The sequence below is a fragment of the Bubalus kerabau genome, chromosome 19 (assembly GCF_029407905.1).
Source record: "Bubalus kerabau isolate K-KA32 ecotype Philippines breed swamp buffalo chromosome 19, PCC_UOA_SB_1v2, whole genome shotgun sequence".
Lineage (NCBI taxonomy): Eukaryota > Metazoa > Chordata > Mammalia > Artiodactyla > Bovidae > Bubalus > Bubalus kerabau.
Window position 1 is genome coordinate 22,937,688 of NC_073642.1, and position 24,052 is coordinate 22,961,739.

The 24,052-nt window shown below is 46.8% G+C and overlaps 1 protein-coding gene across 1 annotated transcript; it reads left to right on the top strand.

Moving 5' to 3' along the window:
* The first annotated feature begins 10,084 nt into the window (after positions 1–10,084).
* Positions 10,085–22,939, top strand: ZSCAN2 (zinc finger and SCAN domain containing 2). Its single transcript, XM_055556382.1, has 3 exons — positions 10,085–10,193; positions 11,858–12,373; positions 20,258–22,939. The coding sequence occupies exons 2-3, from the start codon at positions 11,968–11,970 to the stop codon at positions 21,697–21,699; spliced, it is 1,848 nt and encodes a 615-aa protein (XP_055412357.1). The 5' UTR covers positions 10,085–10,193; positions 11,858–11,967; the 3' UTR covers positions 21,700–22,939.
* The last annotated feature ends 1,113 nt before the right edge of the window (positions 22,940–24,052 follow it).

Below are 24,052 nucleotides of genomic sequence, written 5' to 3' on the forward strand. Positions count from 1 at the left end.
ATACATATGTCAATAAAGATAATTTTTTGAAGAGGACATAATCATGACTGTCACACAGATTAAAAATGAACACATGTCAAGGATTTTAATTTAACTCATTAATTAACCAGGGAACCAATAAGATGTTACAACTAATTCACAAGCGAATTCAAAGAACACACACGAACACACAGGCAGAAAGGGAATGCTAAAATTAATTTATAAATAGATGCAAGCATATATCTATCCACAGGGCAATCAACAATTGCTTTCTACCAAACACAACTTATTTTAATTTCTATGGACAATAATAATTTTTATTAATAAAGGTTTTCTACAACTTACAGAATTGTAAAATAGACCAAAGACAATAAAAAGCAGAGATAATATGGAAGAGTACCTTAGATAAGGCAGCCAGTAACTTTTTTTTTTTGGTTCATTTCAGTCTTTCACTTTTTCCTAACAGTGATCATGGAGAAGATCAAAAAATCTAAGTAAATAAAAATTTTAAATGTGTACATCACAGCAAAATATATTTGTTGAAATTCTTTGATATGTGTACTTAAGATCTGTGCACTTCATCGTGTATATAAATTTTATCTCAGTTAAAAATATTTTTAATCTTAAAAAGCTCTAAACTGACAAAACTTGTGAACAGTAAAAACGTTATTAATAAAATTAAAAGCTAATCAATACGCTGAGACTCGGGGGGAGGGGGCTGAAAGGATTGAGAACTAAAAATGGAGCCTTGGGAGCTGGTAAAAGACTCCTGGTGCTGAGGGAGTGGAATCACCTAACAGGCAATGCGCAGGAGCATCAAACAGTGACACCTTGTGGTGATAACAAGAAACTGCAGGAACAGCCACTGTCCAGGGTTTGGGAGGTCTGGGCTTTTCTCCCACCCGTGTCAGTGTCCACAGGACTTCTTTGTGGGTTATGTAAATCCCAGGGCTCTGAGCAGTCCAGAAGAAGGGGGTGCTCCAACAAGGAGGTAATTGGCTAATTTAGTGGTTTTTAAAGGCTTCTTGTTGTTCAGTTGCTAAATCATGTCTGACTTTGTGACCCCATGGACTGAAGCAGGCCAGGTTTCCTTGTCCTTCACTGTCTCCCAGAGTTTGCTCAGATTCATGTCCTTTGAGTCGGTGATGCCATCCAACCATCTCATCATCTATTGTCCCCTTCTCATCCTGCCTGCAATCTTTCCCAGCATCAGGGGCTTTTCCAATGAGTCAGCTCTTCGCATCAAGTAGCCAAAATATTAGAGTTTCGAGGCTAGAGTTAGTTTTAGCTTCATTTGCTTTGGAAAATGTTTAAAGACATCCAGATTGTCCACATTCATGTGCATAGAAAAAAAGAATGAAAGAAAATCCACTAAAATGGTAACAGCTTATATTTGGGTTGAGATTATACACATTTTTTATTATCTTTTTAAAGTTTTCTGTATGTTCCAAAATTTCAACAATAAGTATATATCAGTTTGCTGTTTTGTTCTGACAGAAATATTTATTTTTCTCATAGATGGTGTACATGGTATACTACTGTGATTTTTAAATTTTTAGTTATTTTTATTTTTGTAGACAATTTTTTAGAACAGTTTTTCGTTGTTGAACTGTTGTAGAACAGTTCGTCTTGTTTTTGTGTTTTCTTTTTGCATCGTCGTGCAGCTTGTGGGGTCATAGTTTCCCAACCAGAGATTGAACCCAAGACCTCGGAAGTGAAAGCCCAGAGTCCTAACTACTGGACTGCCAGGGAATTCCTTTGAACAGTTTCAGGTTCATAGCAAAATTAGAAGGAAGGTCCAGTGGATGGACATAGAGGCTGTCATACAGAGTGAAGTAAGTCAGAAAGTGAGAAACAAGTACCGTATAATATTGCTTATATGTGGAATCTAGAAAAATGGTTCAGATGAATTCATTTGCAAAGCAGAAACAGAGTCACAGATGTAGACAAAAACCTTACAGTTACCAAAGGGGGTGGGGTGAAGTGGGAGACTGGGGTTGGCATGTATACACAACTATGTATCGGAGAAGGCAATGGCACCCCACTCCAGTACTCTTGCCCGGAGAATCCCAGGGACGGTGGAGCCTGATGGACTGCTGTCTATGGGGTCGCACAAAGTTGGACACGACTGAAGCGACTTAGCAGCAGCAGCAGCACTACTATGTATAAAATAGATAACTAATGAGAACCTGCTGTACAGCACTGGGAACTCTACTCAGTGCTCTGTGGTGACCTGAATGGGAAGGAAATCTAAAAAAGACTGGATACATGTATACATAACTGATTCACTTTGTTGTACTGCAGAAACTAACACGGAGAAGGCAATGGCACCCCACTCCAGTACTCTTGCCTGGAAAATCCATGGACGGAGGAGCCTGGTAGGCTGCAGTCCATGGGGTCACTGAGAGTCGGACACGACTGAGCGACTTCACTTTCACTTTTCACTTTCATGCATTGGAGAAGGAAATGGCAACCTACTCCAGTGTTCTTGCCTTGAGAATCCCAGGGATGGGGGAGCCTGGTGGGCTGCTGTCTATGGGGTCACACAGAGTTGGACACGACTGAAGCAACTTAGCAGCAGCAGCAGAAACTAACAGCATTGTAAAGCAAATATGTTTAGTTTTATAAGAAACTACCCAACTATCGTCCAAAGTAACTGTACTATTTTGCTCCACATCCTCATCAACACTCTTTTATTTTTTATATCTTTTGGCCATGTGGCATGTGGGATCTTAGTTTCCTCCGCAGGGATTGAACCTGCACCCCCTGCATTAGAAGGTGGAGTCTTAACCACTGGACCACCAGAGAAGTCCCAGTACATCTATTTTAATACAAAAAGTTTTAAGAGGAAATAACAGAAAATGCCTCAACATTATTATTATTGAAAAAATAAATAAATGTACACACATGGTAAAGTGTCATATATTTTAGGAAACTATGGAATTAAAAGTAAAAAAGTCTCCCTCCTGTTTTCTAGTACCTCTTGATAGAGTTTATCATTCTTCACGCCTCCTTGTGTATGCAACAAGCAAAATGTGTGGGATGTTTCTTTACATTTTTTTTTTTTTTTCGCAAAATGTATCATACTATGTGCACAGCATCTTACCCCACCTGGAGGTCTTTCTACATTAGCATATAGAGATCAACCTCATTTTTAGAAAAGCAACAGAATTCCAAGGAAAGATACTCCAAACACTATCTATCTAGGCCTCTGTCTGTGTGTGCCCTGCTGAGTCGCTTCAATCGTATCTGACTCTGCAACCCTGTGGACCGTAGCCCATCAGGCTCCTCTATCTATGGACTTCTCCAGGCAAGAATACTGGAGTGGGTTGCCATGCCCTCCTCCAGGGGAGGCCTCTATCTATAAACATTTAAATTATTTCATTTTTTGCTATAAATACTTCAGTAATAAACATTATTATACCTATCTTGACATATTTTTATTATTATATTTATACGATATACTCCTAGCAACAGAATTGCTGGTTCTCCTTCTAAAAATGACTGCACTAATTTGTACTACCATCAACAGTAGGAGGGTGGATTATCTTCCTCATTGTCAACATACTGTGTATTATCACACTTAATATTTTTTTGCTGAAACTTCCCTGGAGGGCCAGCGGTTAAGACTGTGTTTCCAACACAGGGGGCACAAGTCTGATCCCTGGTTGGGTTACTAGGATGCTTCAAGATATGGCAAAAAAAAAAAAGAAAAAAGTTATCACAAGAAAAAAGAAATTGTTTAAATTGCCAAAGGTTGAAAGCAGGAGGAGAAGGGGATGATGCAGAGAATGAGATGGTTGGATGGCATCACTGACTCAATGGACAGGAGTTTGAGCAAGCTCCAGGAGATGGTGAAGGACAGGGTAGCCAGGTGTGCTGCAGTCCATGGGGTTGAAAAGAGTCGGACACAACTGAGCGACTGAACAACAGCAAGTAATACGCGAAAAAATGGCATCTATATTGTTTTGATTTGCGTTTTTAAATTATTATAAATTTTTATAATTATTATAATTTATTATTTTATAACAATTATAATTTTTATAATTATTATAAATTTTTTAAAAGTGGGATTGAGCACTCACTTCCCGCCCCACTGCCCCTGTCTCTGTCTGTGAGCTGCTTATTCTTATCCTTATCTTTTATCCATTTTCCTATTGAGTTCTTGGTTCTTTTCATACGCATCTGTATAAATTCATAGTACATCAGAAATTAACCCTCGATTTGTTACAAATACCTCCCCCATTTTGTCATTTCTTTCTGAATTCATTTATGGACTATTATGGTTTGTAGATGTTTTTGTGTTTTCAAATTTATTTTTCTTCCTGATTTTTGAGTGCCTTAGTTTTAAAATTTAGAAAAATTCAAGTTGCTTGCATATGTGTGTGTGTATGTTTAAAGCATATCAAACACGCAATAGTAAAAGCCCATTATCAGAAAGTTTATGGCACCAAACCATTCCTTTCGGAAGTCTCTACCTCCCAGGCCATGTGACTCAGTAAATAATATAGTCAGTGGCTTCAATAATTTTGTAAAGGAGTATCTCAGGGGCAAGGATTCCGCTTGTGGCTCAGATGGTAAAGAATCTGCCTGAAACGCAGGAGACATGGGTTCAATCCCTGGGTGGGGAAGATCCCCTGGAGAAGGGAACTGATACCCACTCCAGTATTCTTGCCAGGAGAATCCCCAAGGACAGAGGAGCCTGGTGGGCCACAGTCTGTGGGGTTGTAAAAGAGTTGGACACTACTTATAACTATAAACAACAACAAATCTTAGGGGCACCCAGGCTCTGACAAGCCAGTCAGGCTCTGACGTTTCTTTTGCCTGCCAAGTGTCTTGGAAGCTTTTACTAACTGTCTCCCCACAAAATTCTTTTTTTCTTTTTTCAATGGTCAACTAACTATTCTGGTGAAAATTTTCTTCTTATGAACTAAGCCGGCTAGGGATACACTAGTGTGTGTAGTGTGTGGGGTGTCTGGGTGTGTTTCCCTATGCATGAAAGTGTATGTATTTAATTTTTTTCCTTTTTTCATCCTATTTTGGTAATTAGTCTTTACCTGTAAAAGCTTGGTGGACACTGAGGATTCTGGAGCCAGATCTCCTCTAAAACACCCCTCAAGCCACCTCCAGCACCACTCGTGGCTCTGTGTCTTGGCAAGCATCACCCCACACCCAGGCCGCCTCCCGAGTCTTTCAGTCCAGCCCAGAGCACCCTTGTGTCTTCCCAGAAATGTCCTTGAATAGAGCAGTTCAGCACAGGGCATGGGAACTGGCCAGAGGCTGTAAATCCATTTTTCTCCTTGGCACTAAGGGGCTAGAGAAGCCCAGGCCGGCACAGAACAACTGAAAAAGAGAAAAGCCAACATTCCCGGAGTGGCAACTCTAGGTCCAAAGCAAAGGGCCTCCTTCTGCCACACTAAATGCAAACCATTCATAAAAAAAAAACAGGAAAAGATACTGGTCTTGGAGGATAAAAAAAAAATTTCACTCTAAAAATTTTTTTTTAAATCCTGCTCTAGCTCTTTTTACATGAGTATGTGTCAAGTGATACTTAATTTCACAATTTTTCAGTGACACCTCCTTGAACTGAATTTCAGCCTTCTGTCTATAAAATAAATGTTTCCCTGATTCCATTTGCTAGTTTCTCTTCCTGTCTGGGCCTTCCTTCATTGATCCCCTCTTTCGGCCTTTCCTTCTCTTTAGGCCAGTATTGCAGCATCCTACAACACCTTCCCTTTAAATTATCTTTTCCTGGGACTTCCTTGGTGGTCCAAGAGTTACGACTTCACCTTCCAATGCAGGGAATATGGGTTCGATCCCTGGTCAGGGATCTTAGATCCCTCATGCCTTGAGGCCAAAAAAACTTAAAACAGAGGCAATACTGTAACAAATTCAATAAAGATTCTAAAAAATGGTTCACATCACAAAATGTTTAAATTATCTTTTCCCAGGCATATCTGGCAGGATTCTGTGGCATAGCTAGCAGAAAGGTGACACGCCTTCTGCATAACCAGAGCAGTCTCCCTTCTCACTCTGTCATCAAGGAAGTAGGTTGGAGTAAGCAATGCTGGGAGTCTTGAGGAGGAGGAGTTACTTCCTGGACCCTCAAGGCCCACAGGACCCTTTGCCTCAATGTTTGGACCTCACCTGCTCAGGTGTCACTGGCTCTGATTGTCACTAGGTGTTATAGAAAACAGGATCTGCCCATCCCCACCTCTATCACCTCCATCCACTTGAGATGAGCTGGGAGCTCTCCCTAGGCCTTAGGCTGAACATTGCTCGGGGTGAGGTTCCTTCCTGCTCAACATCTAAAGACAAGTAGTGACATGTGTAGTTTCTTCCTGTCCTGCTGCTGCTGCTGCTGCTAAGTCGCTTCAGTCGTGTCCGACTCTGTGCGACCCCATAGACAGCAGCCCACCAGGCTCCCCCGTCCCTGGGATTCTCCAGGCAAGAACACTGGAGTAGGTTGCCATTTCCTTCTCCAATGCATGAAAGTGAAAAGTGAAAGTGAAGTCGCTCAGTCGTGTCCGACTCTTGGCGACCCCATGGACTGCAGCCTACCAGGCTCCTCCGTCCATGGATTTTCCAGGCAAGAGTACTGGAGTGGGGTGCCATTGCCTTCTCCATTCTTCCTGTCCTAGAGGCCTTCAGTCTCCAGATTGGATAACTCACCTTTGTGGGGTGTATTAGTAAGGAAATCTAGAGCCAATCACCTCTCCTCTGGTGGATATCTGGAGTGGCCATTGGATTTATTTATGTATTATTATTATTTTTTAATTTGGCTGTGCCAAGTCTTAGTTGTGGCATTCAGGATCTTTAACTGTGGTATGCGAACTCTTAGCTGCAGCTTGTGAGATATCTAGTTCCCTAACCAGGGATTGAACCTGGGCCCCCTGTACTAGGAGAGCAGAATTTTAGCCACTGGACCATGAGGGAAGTCCCAGCCATGTGATTCAGACTCAAACAACCAAATACTCTTTTCCTGGTCTTGGAACCTTCAAAGGAAGGCAGGCAAACAGATATGGCTAGAGCCTCACCAGAGCTCATGGAGTGGACAGCCTGGGTTGTTTTTCCTAAGAGATTGTTGCTGTGGTTTGGGGGACTTGACTCCCTTTTCTTGGTTCCTGACTATTTTCAAGCCTGATACTTCTGTTCCCATTTACTCTGTAAGTTCCCTTATATTCTTTCAATAAGTCCCTTTTAAGTTAGCCAGAGTCAGCCTTTGAAGCTTCTAACCAAGAGCACTCACTAGTACAACTGAGCCTCTGTCATCCCTGTGGTTTGGAGGATGGAGAAAAGGAATCACTGGGAGAAGCAACCCTGCTCACTGGACTGGACTTGTTCTGGGCTTGCTCACTGTCCAGGCTGGTCTTAGGGCACTGGCGTGGGTACCAGGACCATTATGCCCCACACTGGACTTAAGTGTGACTTGCTCTCTATCTAAATATGGGGTAAGTTGACACTGGTCAGGACCAACTTCTCAGAGAATCAGGCATGGCACAGAGATGGCTAGGTCCTAGATTCTCCTGTGACAAGACAGTGCCAGTTTCTTGACCTCATGGGTTGTCTTGGGAGAGAAGCAGAGGGAAATGAACTCTTAGACTACTGGGAAGTTTCAGCTGTATCCTACCTCTCCAAACCCCTGCCCCAACCAAACAAATATCTTCCCTTTTGTTGTAAATTTCCATTCCTCGTGGAGATGAAAAAGTGGAGATACAAGCTTTGTTAATACAATATCAGCTCCAGAATTATCATGTTCAGTCATTTTGGAGATCTTGCTTTTTAAGAATTCTGACCACTGCAGAGGTGGTCACTGGGAATTATGCCTGCAGGCACTTAGATTTCTCAGGCCAGCCTGGAGTGGTGTTGTTTGTATGTGATCACTTTGGACTAATAACTCGAGATGCTACCGTACCAGGGACAGAGCATTCAATAACTGAACCTCTCTTTGCATCTTTATACTTAAAGAGGTTAATTAGTGAAAAATTCAAATAATCTTTGGAGTGGTGCAGACAGCTTTCCAAGAGTGACATAAAACTCAGAAGCTATAAAAAGACAAGACTGACAAACTTGACAGCATAGACATGTCAAATTTCTAATAAAAAACAAAACAGCAAAAATCGAACAGCATAATGAGAAAAACAAGAGAGACTTCTGTGACAAACAAAGGAATCATTTTCTTAATAAGCTAAGAGCTTTTTCCAGGCAGGGATCAGAGTCTCTTATCTCTCCTGCATTGAAAGGCGGGTTCTTTACCACTAGATCCACTTGGGAAGCCCAAAGAGCTTTTACAAGTAAATTCAACTTTAAAAATGGGAAGAAGATATGAAAAATCAGTTCATAGAAAATGAGATTAAAATTACCAATAATCATGAAACATTTCTCAAACACTCATGAAATGAAAATTAAATTTTCATGAAAATGAAATTTAAATAAAAATTAAATGTGGTCATTTGATTGTGCTGCTGCTGCTAAGTCGCTTCAGTTGTGTCCGACTTGATTGTGCATGCTCCCAATAATTGCGTTGTACAAAAATATACCATTGTTCTATCACAGACCATTAATTATTGACCAGACGTATTAATACCACTTTTGTTACCCCAACGTTATTGATCAGAGATGGTTCAATATTCACTAACATAGCAAATCAGTGTTAGTTTCTGCAAATATCACCCAGTCAATAATATTAGGAGTGTCTTTCTCTCTGGCCTTGTATTTCCCCCTTGAATTTCCAGGCAGTTATCCACCTGCTGTCATACATTGATATGACAGGCATTTCTTTAAGAGCACTGTGAAATGAAATATTTCTTGCCATATCGGTGGACAACAAGTGTCATAGCTATCTGCGATTTTCTCTCTCCAGATGTGAATTTCTGAGCGATGCCAAAAAGCAGCACCACTCCCTACGTGAGGAACTTAAGGAAGTCACAGTCATCAGTGACTGTGCTGTGCTGGAGTTGCTCTGTCGTGTCCAACTCTTGACCCCATGGACTGCAGCCAGTCCTCCAATGTCAGCTGGTGAGCCCTAAGGGAAAATGCAGGATGCTGGCCCCAGATAGCTGAGATGCCTATGAAAGAAATGACTACAATAATCCCAAACTCTTGCACCTTCCCATACACAGAAGAGCACTAAATTCCTTAACTTGATATCTGGTTTTTCTTACTGAACAATAATCTTTGTTGTGCAGACTACCTGCTCCCTTCCTTACAAACTTGTATATAGCCTGACTCCCTCTCCAGCCTCCTGGGAGCTATGTCTTAGGGCTGAGATATTGTCTCCTGGGCTTGGAGTCCTGAACATTCCCAACTGAACAAAAGATTCTCTACTTTCAGGTTGCGACTAATTTTTTAGTGGACAGTGCCAGCCACTGAAACCCCACAAAAGAGGCCAATCTGTCACTCTCAGCCCCCCAGTGACAATAAGTAAGGCTGGGATAACTATTAATAACGAGGAGACGTGGAGCAGGTGTGCTGGGGGCGGTATGATGAGGCAGGTTCCATACAAGAGGAAACAGAGGAAAGAATGGGAGGTCCGCGGCAGAAGAGGCGGGACAAATCTCTCCTCCTGACCCAGGAACACCACGTGCGTAAACAAAGGGGTTCCAGAAGCCAGGTGCGAGCCGGGTGCCGGCTGTGGGAGGGGCGCCGGGCTGGGCGGGAAGGGACTTCTCCGTGCAGATTCTTTTCCTATTCAGGGGCCGCTTTCGGCTGTCGAAGGGCCTAACAAAATTATCTGCCACACAGTTACAGCTGAAAGGGAGCTTCCATCCAACTTTCCCTTTTTATAGACCACTATTTGGAGGACATAAAGAAGTGGAGTGATCTGTCCCAAGTCACAGGTCTGGGGCCCTGACTGCCAGTCGGTGGATTTTCCCGCCTGGGTTCCTCCCGCACTGCGCAGGTTATCAAATCCCCAAACTCTGCTCCCTGGCCCGAGGTCGCAGTCGGCTCGTGGGGACTACATCTCCCACAATGCCTTCGGCCCAGCCTCCCTCCCGCCGCCAGGCTGGGTCCGTATTCGCCAATGGGAAAGCAGAGTTTCCAGGGACCGTTCTCGGTGGCCAATGAGCGCGGCGGGGGGGCGGGCCTCTCCCGTCCATTGTTCTCGGTGCCCCTCGGGCTTGAGCCGCTGCGACTCCGGAGGGGCCGGACCGTGCCCGGGGGCGCTTTAGCGCGTGGAGCGACCGGGGAAGTGGCATCCGGTCTCTGGAGAGGTGAGCCCGGAGACAGACAGCCGGAGCCGCGCTGGCCGGGGGAGCAGCCCAAGGCCAGGGGATAACGGGCCTGGAGCCAGGGCGGGCAGCCCTGCTGGGGGAGGGGCGTCGGGGGCCGTGTTCGTGTCCTGCATGCCCCCGGCTGTCCGAGCTTAGGCGCCAGGTCGGGCTCAAGGAGCCGACCTGAACTCTTCTCCCTAGCGGCGAGCTCCTTGTACATCCAGCCAGGGGCACAGGCTTTTTAGACTGAAAGGCACAGTGGACGACATCCCGCGCAGCTCATTTTAAAAATGGGGAAACTGAGCTTCTGAGGGGGCGTGTCTGGCCCCAAGTGGGACAACGCTTAAATTGTCTGGGAACGGTTTTCCTGCACCCCCCCCCCCAAGTTAAGAATTATGTTATAACTGTTTCTTCTAGCCATTTGGTGAATACAGTTTGAGAGCTTTAGTGTTTCCACTGGCTTTTCTTTTTTCTTCTTTTTAAAAAGTTTTCCCGGGAGTGTTTCTGAGTCTTTATGCTGTAGGGATAATTTTTAAAAATACTTCATTGCCTTTTAGTCTTTGTTTTAAATAACTGCTCTCAACATTTTGTAGAATTTCTATCCAGGTTTTTTTTTTTTTTCCTTGTGTATGTGTTCATTTTTAAAAGGAATTGGGGTCATACTGTGTCTGTGGTTTTTCTATCTTGCTGGTTTTGTTTTTATTCATTAGTTTTCTTATTATGAGGATTATCTTAAATCATTAATGATTAATAATTATTGTCAGCATAATTTTTTAAATATTTAAAAATACATACATCAGAGCACACAAATCTTAAACTTCATATGTATGCTCTTATGCAACCATTGCCAAATCAAGACATAAAACATTTTCAGCTCCTTTGAGCCCCTTCTCAGTAACATCCCACCACCCCCACCACCCCCCCGCCCCGGCAAATGTAGCCATTATTACATCATCAGTGTAGTTTTTAGTACATTTTACTGTATGGATGTGCCATAATTAACCATTCTCCTGCTGCTGGATTTTAAGGTGTCCGTTTTTTTTTTGCAATTAGAAACGGTTGTGTGTCCTTGCAAATATTTAGTAAATTTAGCAAAGATGGTTATTTTAAAACATAAATTCCTGAGGGGCCATGGCTGGATCTAAGAATATGAGCATTTTAAAACATCATGTTTTAAAATATAATAATGCAGTTGAGATATTTCCTTCCTTTCACTGAGGCTCACAGTGCCTTGACATCTGATCCTTTGTAAATTCTTAAGACGTTCCTTTCAGATTAGTAGGATGGGTGTTCTTATCTGTTTATTAGGTAGTCCGTGAGATTGTGTGACTGAGTTGTATGTTAGGTCAAGGTCACTGACTCTGCAGCAAATCTGAACTGACTTAGAGCAGGATAGCTCTGTCCTGGGTTCTTGCGAGGCCTTCGAATTTCTCATACTCATGCTTTGGTCTTTTGGGAAGAAAAACACTGTATTTTGTGCTTGTGATTCTTCTCTTGCCACGGAGATGGTTTCAGGAATAAGCCATTTTTCCTTTAAGAGGGACAGGAAACTTCTCCTGATTTGCGGATGTAAGAATCACTTGGTGGCCTGACCTGGGCTGTTGTGAGTTAGATTGTTTTAGGACCTTTTACTTATTGATCCTAGTTCTCTCTCTCATTCTTAGCCAGACCACTTGTTGAAACTGGAGAAGGGTGCCGTCTTCTCAGGGAGCCTGCCTGGAGAAGACCGAAGGTCAAGATCAGAAGCCTGAGTGATTCCAACCCAAGGACGTGGATGATGGCCTCAGAGGGGCCGAGAGTAACTGCTCCGCGAAGCCCTGTAGTCTGCCTCCCTCAGGAGGAAGACAACCAGGAGGAGGAGGTGGCCACCGTGATCCTGGAGGACGACTCCTGGGTACAGGAAGCTGTGCTGCAGGAAGATGGCCCTGAGACCGAGCCCTTTCCCCAGGGTGCTGGCAAGGGCAGCCCCCACGAGGACGTGGCCGGAGGGCCGCAGGGGGCACTCGGCCGCCTTCGAGAGCTCTGCCGGCGCTGGCTGAGGCCAGAGATGCACACCAAGGAGCAAATGCTGACCGTGCTACCCCGGGAAATTCAGGCCTGGCTGCAGGAGCATCGGCCCGAGAGTGGCGAGGAGGCGGTGGCCCTGGTGGAGGACTTGACCCAGACCCTTCGGGACAGTGGTGAGATGGAGAGCCTCACAGGGAGAGGGTGGGAGCTCCCTCCCAGCCCAAGATGGAGGGGTGCGGTGTTTGCAGAGGAGGAAAAGGCGCATCCCGGAACCGAGTCCCCGTCAGCCCATCCCGCCAGTCTGTGTGCAGGTGATCGGCACGCTGTCACCCCAGATGCCCTGGTTGTGTGCAGTGACAGTTCCAGAATTTCAGCATAAGGAATTACTCTTTGAAGTAATAAGAGTAACTTTTAGGGCTTAGAGGACTATTTTTTTTTCCTACTTGGCTGTGCTGGGTCTTCATTGCTGCTCAGGCTTTTCTGTAGTTGCAGCGAGCGGGGGCTACTCTCTAGTTGTGGTACACGGGCTTCTCATTGCGGTGGCTTCTCTTGTTGCAGAACATGGGCTCTAGGGCACAAGAGCTTTGTTAGTTGTAGCACATGGGCCTAGTTGCTCCGTAGCGTGTGGAATGTTCCCGATCAGGGATCAAACCCATATCTCCTGCATTGGCAGGTGGATTCTTTGCCACTGAGCCACCAGGGAAGCACAGGCCTACCGTTGGAGCCACAGGTACACGTTAGCGCAGTTGTTGTTTGTGCTGTAGTCGGGATGGTTGGGAAGCTGATGGAGGTAATGAGGAAAGGGACTGAAGGCCCCGGAAACCAGCTCTTGGCACCTGCACCTGGTTGTGCAGTACACTTCCAGATACTTTAAGTTCTAGCAATTAGATAAACCAAATCCTGTTTTTTTTAAGTGATTATTTTTTGTGAAATCATGATAAATAACGAGTAAGCCAGCTAATAACTAGGGACTTAGTCTCTGGTATAAAGTCATCTTGGGCTCTTAAAAGAGTAATTCCAAACTGGAGCTTTTTGCAACTTAATATATTTGTCTCTGGTTTTATTATTACCTTGTGGGACCCACACATGCCATTCAGCCACCCTGCCTCCTTTCTGGTCTTCAGCTGTAAACTGGGCTGCCTTGATTACCAACTGTTTACTGCAGATCTGCCTGTGCCCCTGGGCTTCCTGGGTGCTCAGTGGTAAAAAAAATCTGCCTGCCATTGCAGGAGACATGATCCCTGGGTCGGGAAGATCTCCTGAAGAAGGAAGTGGCAATCCACTCCAGTGTTCTTGCCTAGGAAATCCCATGGACAGAGGAGCCTGGTGGGCTACAGTCCATGGGGTCCCAAGAGTTAGACATGACTTAGAGACTGAACAACAACCACCACCTGTACCCCTAGGACTGTTTCAGGACCCGTGGGAAACGGCGGCTACCTTTGTGCTGATGAGAACTGCAGAGGTTCAGGGAAAAGGGTTGGAGGGGAAAGGAGAGGCAAGGTCAGTGAAGGCTTTGTGAATGATGTGATCCTTGAGCAGGGGTTGAGCTGGTGGGGGGTTTGGAAAGGTGTGGGGGGAGGGGCAGGGTGTGGCATTCCAGGAGCTGTGCTAAGCAGAGGCCTGGAAGAGTGGACCCCCGTGGGATCATTCGGGTGACCGGCTGTAAGGAAGACTGGCAGATTGGAGTGGAAAGTGTGTTTTTAGGAAGTGGTGGGAAGTAGGGTTTGGGGGAAGGGTGGGTGAGGCTTTGGCCTCAGCAGATTGAAACCAGGGCCCCAGGGGCAAGGGAGGAAGCTGAGCTCAACGACAGGGTTCAGGTTTTATGCTGGAGGTGGGAGAGCAGCTGGGAAGCCACCTGGACGCTAGGTGTGCAGTGATGGGGTGGGGACAGCAAGGGAAGGGGAGGAGATGGGACATGTGAGAAAGAACTCATGGTAACACCAGCCAGCACTGATGGATCGTCTTTGTGAGCCAAGCAGTGTGCCTAGTATCTTGTATGCAAAACTCACATAGATGTCACCACCTTGAGAGATCGGCAGGATTATCATCACTGGGGAAGATAAGTGACTCCATTAAGATCATGCCCCCAGTATGAGGCTGAACAAGAATGCCAGCTCAGGGGTCTGAGGACGTGGCTCATGTTCTTAATCATTTCATCACAAATGAGATGCAAAGTCCTAGTTCTTGGTAGGGTATTGGAAAGAGGGGCTACAGATGAGGACTGTAGGTGACTCATCTGTAGGGTCACTAGGTGACTAGAGACTTCCCTGGTGGTCCATTGTTTGAGTCTCTTCGCTTTAAATGCAGGGGCCACAGGTTCAATCCTTGCTCAGGGAACTAGATCTTACATGCCGTGAGTGAGTGATAGTTGCTCAGTCGTGTCTGACTCTTTGCAACCCACCAGGCTCCTCTGTCCATGGAATTCTCCAGGCAAGAATACTGGAGTGAGTTGCCATTTCCTTTTCCTACATGCTGTGAGACATGACCAAAAAAAACTTTTTTTAAGACAAAGGTGACTAATTCAGAGGCATCTAGTCTAGAGGATTCAGAAGACTGGGAAGGGAAGATGGTTTAGGGGCGGAGTTGTAACAATGCCCAGAGACTTGGGAGGTGTGAATAAAGCCGTACTTTGGAGAAGAGGGTGGTCATGGAGGTTCCACTGTGAGCCCAGGCCTGCACTGAGCACCTTACACCTCTATCTCACTAATAATCCCATGAAGTGTGTGGGACCATGATGTAACAGAGGAGGGGACATGGACATTCAGCAAAGTCAAGCTCTTCTTTGAGAGCTGGTTCGTGGTGGAACCAGGATTCAAACTCCAGTCTGTTTGCTTCCACATGTGTTTGGGGGGATCTTAGAGGTTTTTTTTTTTTTTTTTTTTTTTTAATTTATTCATTTATTTGGCTGCACTGGCTCTTAGATGTGGCTTACAGACTCTTACTTGGGGCGTGAGAGATCTAGTTCCCTGACCAGGGACAGAACCTGGGCCCCCTTCATTGGGAAGCCATGGAGTCTTAGCCAGTGGACCACCAGGGAAGTCCCTACCCCAGGTTTTATTTGAAGCAAAGTCCCAGATGGTCTTTGACCCTGAAAAATAACTTTTAATTTTACTCTTCCTGCTTAAAAAAAGCAAAAGCCTCTCATCCTTTTTAAAAACCTTGTTTACTTTTCTGGCGGATGTAACAAGTCTGTGATGAATATCAGGCTCTTGAGTCAGAGGCTAAAGAGAGGCCAGAGGGCTGAAGGGCTGAGGAGAAGCCCTGGGCTATTGTGCAGTTGGAGTCACAGAGCGGGGGGTCACGTCTCACGAGGCATCTCTGACGCAATGACTGGCCCCCACTGTGACCGCCTTCCCCACCTGGCTTGTTGGAGGGGCTTTGTTTCATCTTTCATGGGACGTCCCAGATGGAGAATGTCCAGACTGAGCAGCTTGTCAGATTTCTGCCTCTGAGGTCATCTTCATTGGTTTTCATTTCTTCAGCATGTGTTCCTGACCTGCCTGGTGATTGCTCAGAGGAACCTCTGCAGTAATCTCCATCTCTTGTCAAGCATGTCCTCAGGATAAGACCACTTGACCTCTAGTCTGTTTGTCCAGCCTGGGACCTTTGGTCACATGTTTTACCCAGTACATTTTAAAGACCTGATTAGACCATGTTGTTTAATATTTGTCTAGCAGGCACCTCTGGGTGTTCCCAGATCAAATATCTTGTCGTTTCAGTTGAGACTGGACCTGTATTAATAGTTTTGAAATTTATTTCCCACAGTTCTGGAGACTCTTTTAAGTCCAAGATCCAAGTGCCATCAGATCTGGTGAGAACCTGCTACCTGGCTCACAAACGGATGTTTTCTTTTTTTTAACTAATTAATTAACTTGGCTGCATTGGGTCTTAGTTGCAGCGCGCGGGATCTTCCTTGCGGTGCAGACGTTCTAGTTGTGGCACGTGGGCTCCAGAGCACTCGGGCTCAGTAGTTATGGCTCTCCGGCTTAGTTGCCCCCCTGCATGTGGGATCCTAGGTCCCCAACCAGGGCTTGAATCTGAGTCCTCTGTGTTGCAAGGCAGATTCTTAATTACTGGGCCACCAGGGAAGTCCTTTATATTAATAGTTTATGAGGTAAAGTTCATCTCTCTTTGCGTTTCCCAAGGACATTTTTGATCCCTGTGCATGCATATTCAGTTGCTTAGTTGTGTTCGACTCTGCGACCCCCAGACACCTCTGTCCATGGAATTCTCCAGGCAAGAATACTGGAGTAGTTTGCTGTGAACTCCATTCCCAGCCCTCATTCAGGCTTTTGCTATTTCACCAGACTGGCAGGAGCCTCCAGAGGGAACATGCCTTCAGCCTCTTCCGCCTGCATGGCAGCTGCTGCAGTCCTACCTGAGCGATGGGGCACTTCTGCTTACACATCCTCTCTAGTCCCCCAGTGTCCCCAGATCAAGCAAGACCTCTTTGTTCTGCTCGCACTCGTGGCCCTGTGTGGCCTGGCCCAGGTGGCCCCTGGCTGGTCATCCCCTGATCCCCTCACCCCTCGCTGCATTCAGATCATGCTGTTCCTTGAACGTAGCCTGTGCTTGTAGCTTTCACCTGTGCTGCTGAATCGTGACTTGGAATGGCCTTGTTCCATCCCTGTGTGATGGTCATCCTCTGAGTACACACCTTGGGACACGTACCTGCTCCATAAAGCAGGTGCTTACTTACGGCCTCTCTTCCCCGTCCCTAGATCCGCCACCTAAGAGCATCTCTGTCACCTCTGCTTGAAGTCATCGCCCCTGGAACATTCAGATCTCCTTCTCTTTTGGCTTTGTATCATACATTGTTTTCAGATTTTTTTTTTTTGATGTGGACCATTTTTAAAGTCTTTATGGAACTTGTTACAATATTATTTCTGTTTTATGTTTTGAATTTTTGGCCACAAGGCACGTGGGGTCTTAGTTCCTTGACCAGGGATGGAACCCACACCCCCTGCACTGGAGGGTGAAGTCTCAACCACTGAACCATCAGGGAAGTCTCTTGTTTTCTGTTTGTATTGGTCCTCATCTTATTTTTTCTAGGAGCCTATAAAATCCCCAAAGTCAAGGAACCTGTCTTCTTTTCCATTTTTTTTAAAAACAGCATGCAGTACAGTGCCCTGCACATAGTGGAGACTCGTTGTCGGAGTGAGAAAAATGAATCTTTCCTGTGTGGAGAAACAACTGCTGGGTCAATGAAGGAGGCAGATGGATAGCTTCATCATTCCAGGCTTATCTGCCTTTCCCTTGAGAAAGCCAAGCTAAACTTGTGTTTTAAAACATAATGGGGTCAATCAAGCCCAAAGTTAGCACAATATTCCAAAATCTCAAAAGGGAGACTGGGTAAGACCTGGGAGAATTCTCAGGCTGGAAGGCAAGTCAGGCCAGGCAGCTTAGTACAGCAAGAGAGGACCTATGCCTTTTTTTTTTTTTTTTTTTTTTTTTTTTAATATTTAGGTATTTATTTGACTGTACCCAGTTTTGGTTGCAGCACACGGGATCTTTAGTTGCATGAAAACTCTGAGTTGTGGCATGTGGGATCTAGTACCCTGACCAGGGATTGAACCCGGGCCCCCTGCATTGGGAGCGCGGAGTCTTAGCCACTGGCCACCAGGGAAGCCCCGAGAGCACCTGCTCTTAGGTTTTCACTCTTGGAAGCTCTGTATTAATTCTTTGTTTATATTTAGCAAACTCAATGGGTATTATCATCTTTTTTGGGGGGGGGTATTATCATCTTTTACGCTGTTTTTTTTTTTTTATGCTGTTGTTAAATACATTTTTATAATTTTATTTATTTATTTATTTAGGGCTGTGCTGGGTCCCTGTTGCTGTGCGGGCTTCCTCTAGTTGCGGTTCGAGGGCTTCCCATCACAGTGGCTTCTCTTGTTGCAGAGCGCGGGCTCTAGGCATGTGGGCTCAGTAGTTGTGTCTCCCAGGCTCTAGAGCATGGGCTCAGTAGTTGTGGTACACAAGCTTAGTTGCCCCACAGCACATGGAATTATCCCTGGCCAGGGATCGAACCCATGTCCCCTGCATTGGTTGGTGGACTTTTTATGTAAAAACACTGAGCCAGCAGGGAGCCCATACACTCTCTTGTCAATAAGAAGAGTAGAGAGCAGTGTAGGGTTATAAAGGTATATGTCTTCTTAAAGCCACGATTCTCAGGTTCAGAACAACATCACTTTTAATTCACTTAAATATTTGAAATGTATACCACACAGAACTCTTGAGATGTAACGTTATTACTAAACTATTTGGCAGTCATTCATTTAAACTGATAACAGCTCCTTGCTGTTTTTACCAGCACTTCGTCTTTCAAGCAGTCAGAGTTCAGGGGGAACAATGGTCCAAGCCACTTAGGTGCTATCGGGTTCCCACCAGGCTCGCCAAGGCAGCACCCTGACAGGGATAATCCCACTGGGGCATCAGCTGTATGAGAATTGGAGACCCACTTCTGCATTTCAAACCAGTGGCTCTGACCATGGTATTGAGACCCAGCGGTATGTCACAGTCAGGTGGGAAGGACCTTTCAAGAATTGTGAGCCTAACACACACTAAAGCACTGATGTCTGTGACCAGTGATCTCATTGTTCACTTACAGCACATGCACACTTATCCCCATATTGACAGCAAATTTCTCCACACTTTATTCTGATATGCTTTCTAGTATGGGAGAGAAAGCAGAGGCCTCTGGCTGGGCAGGGGGACACACGTGGCCCTCTGAATTCCATGTGAGCCTAGAGCCTGGGTCAGGGTAGGAAAATGCAAGAACCATTGGTTTAGGATGCGTTATAATTGTCTACTAACCAATAAGGGTCCTTTGACAATTCAGTAGTATTTGGACAGTGGTCTGACCCTTTTGAAAAAACTAAAAGTGGATCTCTGCTTCCTAACTTACATAGAAATAGAGCCCTGCTTCACAAGTTACACAGAAATAAATTCAGATGAGTTACAGATCTATACTGTAAACCATCTTAAATCACCTATAGGAGAGTATTTTTGGAATCTTGCAGTGGGGTAGGACTGCAATCTTAAAACAAGTCATCAAAGCTAGATTGGACTCATGGAAACAAACAAACAAAAGTCCTTTATATTAAAAAGATACTTTGAAGAAAGTTCAAAGCCAGTTCAGAGACTGGGAGGAAATATTTGCAACAAAGCCTGCAGTGTAGCAGATAAGAGTCAAAATCTTGCTCTATAAGAGCATCTACAATTCATAAAAAAAGTCAGTCCAGTGGAATAAAAGGTAAAAGATATGACCTGGCAATTTAGAAATGAATAAAAATGAATTATATCCATAAGAAAAGATGTTCCGCTTCACAGATTACCAGGGAAATACCCATTAAATCGAGATGCTATTCTGTAGCCTGTGAGACCATCAGAAATGGAGTAGTGTGACTTCCCTGGTGGCTCAGTGGTTAGGACTTCGCCTTCCAATGAGTGCAGTGTGGGTTTGATCCCTGGTCTGGGACCTGAGATATTCCACATACCTTAAGGGCAAAAGGCCAAAATATACAATAGAAGCAATATTGTAACACATTCAATAAAGACTTAAAAAATGGTCCCATGTCCAAAAAAAACCAAAAAACAAAAAATTGGATCACGTTTAGAAGAATTCTCTGCCTTTTTGAGCATTGACTTCCTTTCAAACTGATTCCAGAATTCTTCTAGTAAGTAATATGTTTTATTTATGTGTTTATTTTTGGCTCTGCTGGGCCTTCATTGCTGTGCAGGCTTTTTCTCTAGTTGCGCAAGTGGGGGCTACTCTCTGGTGGTGGTGCCTGGCCTTGTCACTGCAGTGGCCGCTCTTGTTGCAGAGCACAGGCTCCAGAGCTTGAGAGCTTCCGCAGCTGCAGCCCTCGGGGCTCTGGAGCACAGGCTCAATAGTTGTAGGGTCTTCCTGGATCCGGCATTGAACCCATGTCTCCCACATTGGCAGGGGATTTCTTCACTGCTGAGCCACCAGGGAAGCCCCTCCCCTTTGGTTTTCTTTTCTCATCATTACAGGAAATTGAGTACAAATTGCACATTTTTCCTCATTGTTTCAGATTTTGAGATCCAGAGTGAAAATTGGGAGAGCTCCAACCAGGACATATTCGAGGACGTCGAGTCCCACGAGATGTTCTCAGACGTGCCGGAAGGGGAAGGCATCCCGCAGTCCGACTGGGAAAGTGACGTGGAGAGAGACTGCAACCCCCAGGGGCCCCGGAGAAACACCCCCAGGAAGGACCACGGGGTGGTGCCCGCCCCGGGAAGGGAAGCTGGCCAGCTCATCGGCCTCCAGGGCACCTACCTGGGCGAGAAGCCCTACGAGTGTCCCCAGTGCGGGAAAACCTTCAGCCGAAAGTCCCACCTCATCACCCACGAGCGGACTCACACGGGCGAGAAATACTACAAATGTGACGAGTGCGGCAAGAGCTTCAGCGACGGCTCCAACTTCAGCAGGCACCAGACCACACACACCGGGGAGAAGCCCTACAAGTGCCGGGACTGCGGCAAAAGCTTCAGCCGGAGCGCCAACCTCATCACCCACCAGCGGATCCATACGGGCGAGAAGCCCTTCCGGTGCGCTGAGTGCGGCAAGAGCTTCAGCCGGAGCCCCAACCTCATCGCGCACCAGCGGACCCACACGGGCGAGAAGCCCTACTCGTGCCCCGAGTGCGGCAAGAGCTTCGGCAACCGGTCCAGCCTGAACACGCACCAGGGAATCCACACAGGCGAGAAGCCCTACGAGTGCAAGGAGTGCGGCGAGAGCTTCAGCTACAACTCCAACCTCATCAGGCACCAGCGGATCCACACGGGCGAGAAGCCCTACAAGTGTCCCGACTGCGGCCAGAGGTTCAGCCAGAGCTCGGCCCTCATCACCCATCGGAGGACGCACACGGGCGAGAAGCCCTACCAGTGCGGTGAGTGCGGCAAGAGCTTCAGCCGCAGCTCCAACCTGGCCACGCACCGCCGGACCCACCTGGTGGAGAAGCCCTACAAGTGTGGGGAGTGCGGCAAAAGCTTCAGCCAGAGCTCCAGCCTTATCGCCCACCAGGGCACGCACACGGGCGAGAAGCCCTACGAGTGCCGGACGTGCGGGGAGAGCTTCAGCTGGAGCTCCAACCTCCTGAAGCACCAGCGGATCCACACAGGCGAGAAGCCCTACAAGTGCGGGGAGTGCGGGAAGGGCTTCAGCCAGCGCTCCCAGCTGGTGGTGCACCAGCGGACGCACACGGGCGAGAAGCCCTACAAGTGCCTCATGTGCGGCAAGAGCTTCAGCCGGGGCTCCATCCTGGTCATGCACCAGAGGGCCCACCTGGGGGACAAGCCCTACCGCTGTCCCGAGTGCGGCAAGGGCTTCAGCTGGAATTCAGTGCTTATCATCCACCAGCGGATCCACACGGGTGAGAAGCCCTACAAGTGCCCCGAGTGCGGCAAGGGCTTCAGCAACAGTTCCAATTTCATCACCCATCAGCGAACTCACCTGAAGGAGAAGCTCTACTGAAAGGGCAGAGAGGGAGGGAGCATGAGGCACAGGGGGCCCGGGAAAGGGACCAGCCACCCTGCCCTCATGCAGGGATGCGTCTTTAGAGGAGCCGTTCCTCCTGAAGGCGTGTTGCCAGGATCTTAACCCCTGCTCACTCTCACTGCTAGGATCCCGTCACATCAGAGTCAGAGTCAGATGGCGAGAACCGAGCATGGGAACGGAAGCTCGGAAAGTTCAGTCCATTTCCTGTGACATTTCTCGACTCGGTTGGCTCCGTCTCTCCTGAACCTCTGTGCCTCCGTTTCCCCTTTGATAGAACAGGGAGGGTAGTTCTCCGTGTGCAACAGAAGCCAGCGGGGCCCTCGTTGCAGAGAGAGGCCCCAGACCTGGTCCTCCTGCTGCCACTGGGGCTGAGGTCCCTTCACCCGAGCTGCGAGCATCCCAGGCCCCGGGCCTTGGCAGAACTGGCTCTTCCTGCCTCTGGGTCCTGGGTTTGGATTTCGGGTCAAGGCGGAGGGCTTCTCCTGTTCTGAGTCATCCACATGAAGGTAAAGTCCTTTCCTAGAAAGTATCAGGAACATGGAAACACGAGGGAGTCTAGCCAGGAACCTTTCCATTGATAGGAGGTTGCCCAGGGCTGCCAGGGAAGGCATGACGGAGAAGCGACGTGTTTACTTTTTGTCTCTGCTCACTGTCCTGGGGTAGGTCGGCTGGGGGTGGGGGACGCACATACTCTTGCAGAGTTTCAGTTTTCGAGTGTGAGGTGTCATCGGAGCCCTCAGCTGCCCCCCTGGTGCGTGGTGTTTCTGTCTCATTCCGGGTGATCGTCCTGCACTCTGCAGAGTGGCCTTGCATCTTTGCCCGCCAGATCCGTGGCCCTGTAATCGCCACCCTGTGTATTTGTCGTTTCTGTCTTACGTACGCAGACCTAGAGTTCCATCTGGTGGCATTTGTGTACAGAGAGCATTCTTTTTACGGTTGATTTTGAGGCCACATCGTCTGTCGCCTGAAGAGATCTGGGCTTGAATCAAGAGAAGGTGTCTCCCTTAATCTTGAGACGCTCCCAGGGCTTTGTTCTCGGCCATGAAACAGTCGAGACAGGATGATAGCAGGTGAAGGGGTTTGTTAGGAGGGAAGAGGATGGTAAAAACAGGTTTTTCTCTCCTATGCGTGGGGTCTGCACTCAGAATGCACCTTGGTTTTTACAGGATGGCTGCTCCAAATCGCCTAATAAAGTCGAGTCCCATTCTTTTCCCGAGTCTGTCTTTTCACATATGTTAAAAACCCAAGCTTGAGTGTTAGAAAACCTGTGTCTCACTTCCCCATTCCATCCACCCGCTCACCTCCTGCCTCAGACCAGAAGTAGTCCAAGACCTTTAGATTAAAAGGGTCACTTGCTTCAAAGAGCACAGCTTTAAGGCAAACCTGGTCCCAGGTGTTCGACCAGTGTGCACACCTCTCCACTTGCCCTTTGCCATCGCTGCATCTAGCCTGTCAACCGGCGCCTGGAGCCCCAGCTTTGGTTCCTGTGCCAGATTGCCTCCCCAGGAGGTATCATCTCCATCCAGAATCGACTAAGACACAGGAAGCTTTAGGCAGCAGCAGCTGTTACACCAAACCACTAGGCTGTGAGATCCCCATCGCTGGCTCCATTCCTTCACTTACTGAGAAAACGTACTGAGGGCGTGTGTACCCTCGCTGTGCTGGGTGCTGGGGAGAGGCCGTGAACAAGCAGTTCTGTTGCGCATCGTCATGCCGCTTTCCTGGGGGAGAGATTCCCGTCTGTCTGGGAAGAGACAAGGTCTGCCCTGCCTGTAAGGGAGGGGGACCAGGAGGGTTTCCTCAGTGATGCCCTGAAATTTGGGTTGTAGAAGATGGTGGCTCTCTTCCAAGTCTCACCTCAAGAAAACAATTGATACTAAGCTTTTTAAACTTTTCTAAGTAAATTTCCTTCTTTATTCCTCCCTACCTGGTAGAAGCACAAAATATCCTGGGAATAAAAAGCAAACAAGGTTAGCTAGAATTGCAGAATCAATCAGGCAGGAACCAGGTTAGGAAAATGACCGATGGTGGTTTTCTAGAAAGGTTGAGAGCCCCTGGCTTCCTGTCCTGCTTGCAGCTAGAGGGGGTCTGCAGAGGCAGAGAGGGGTCTGTGTGGCAGGTGTGTTGGATGGAAGGACACAGCTTGTTCCCCTAAAAAACATCGAGAAGCCCCCACCCCCTGGGCAGATCCACCTCTGCCAGACGTGTCTCTGTAACAGACCATCTCCCCTTCAAGGTACATATGTTTAGGGACCAAGTTTTTTATTACCAATTTGTTTCTAAGTTCATGAGGACAGCCGTGGGACAATTAAAAGCCCACAAAAGGTTT

What these genes read in the sequence shown, in the direction of transcription:
- ZSCAN2 (XM_055556382.1), top strand. Translation starts at nt 11,968, where the DNA reads ATGATGGCCTCAGAGGGGCCGAGAGTAACTGCTCCGCGAAGCCCTGTA. An exon ending in CCAGACCCTTCGGGACAGTG is followed by an intron (nt 12,374 to 20,257) that starts GTGAGATGGAGA and finishes TCATTGTTTCAG; the next exon opens with ATTTTGAGATCCAGAGTGAA.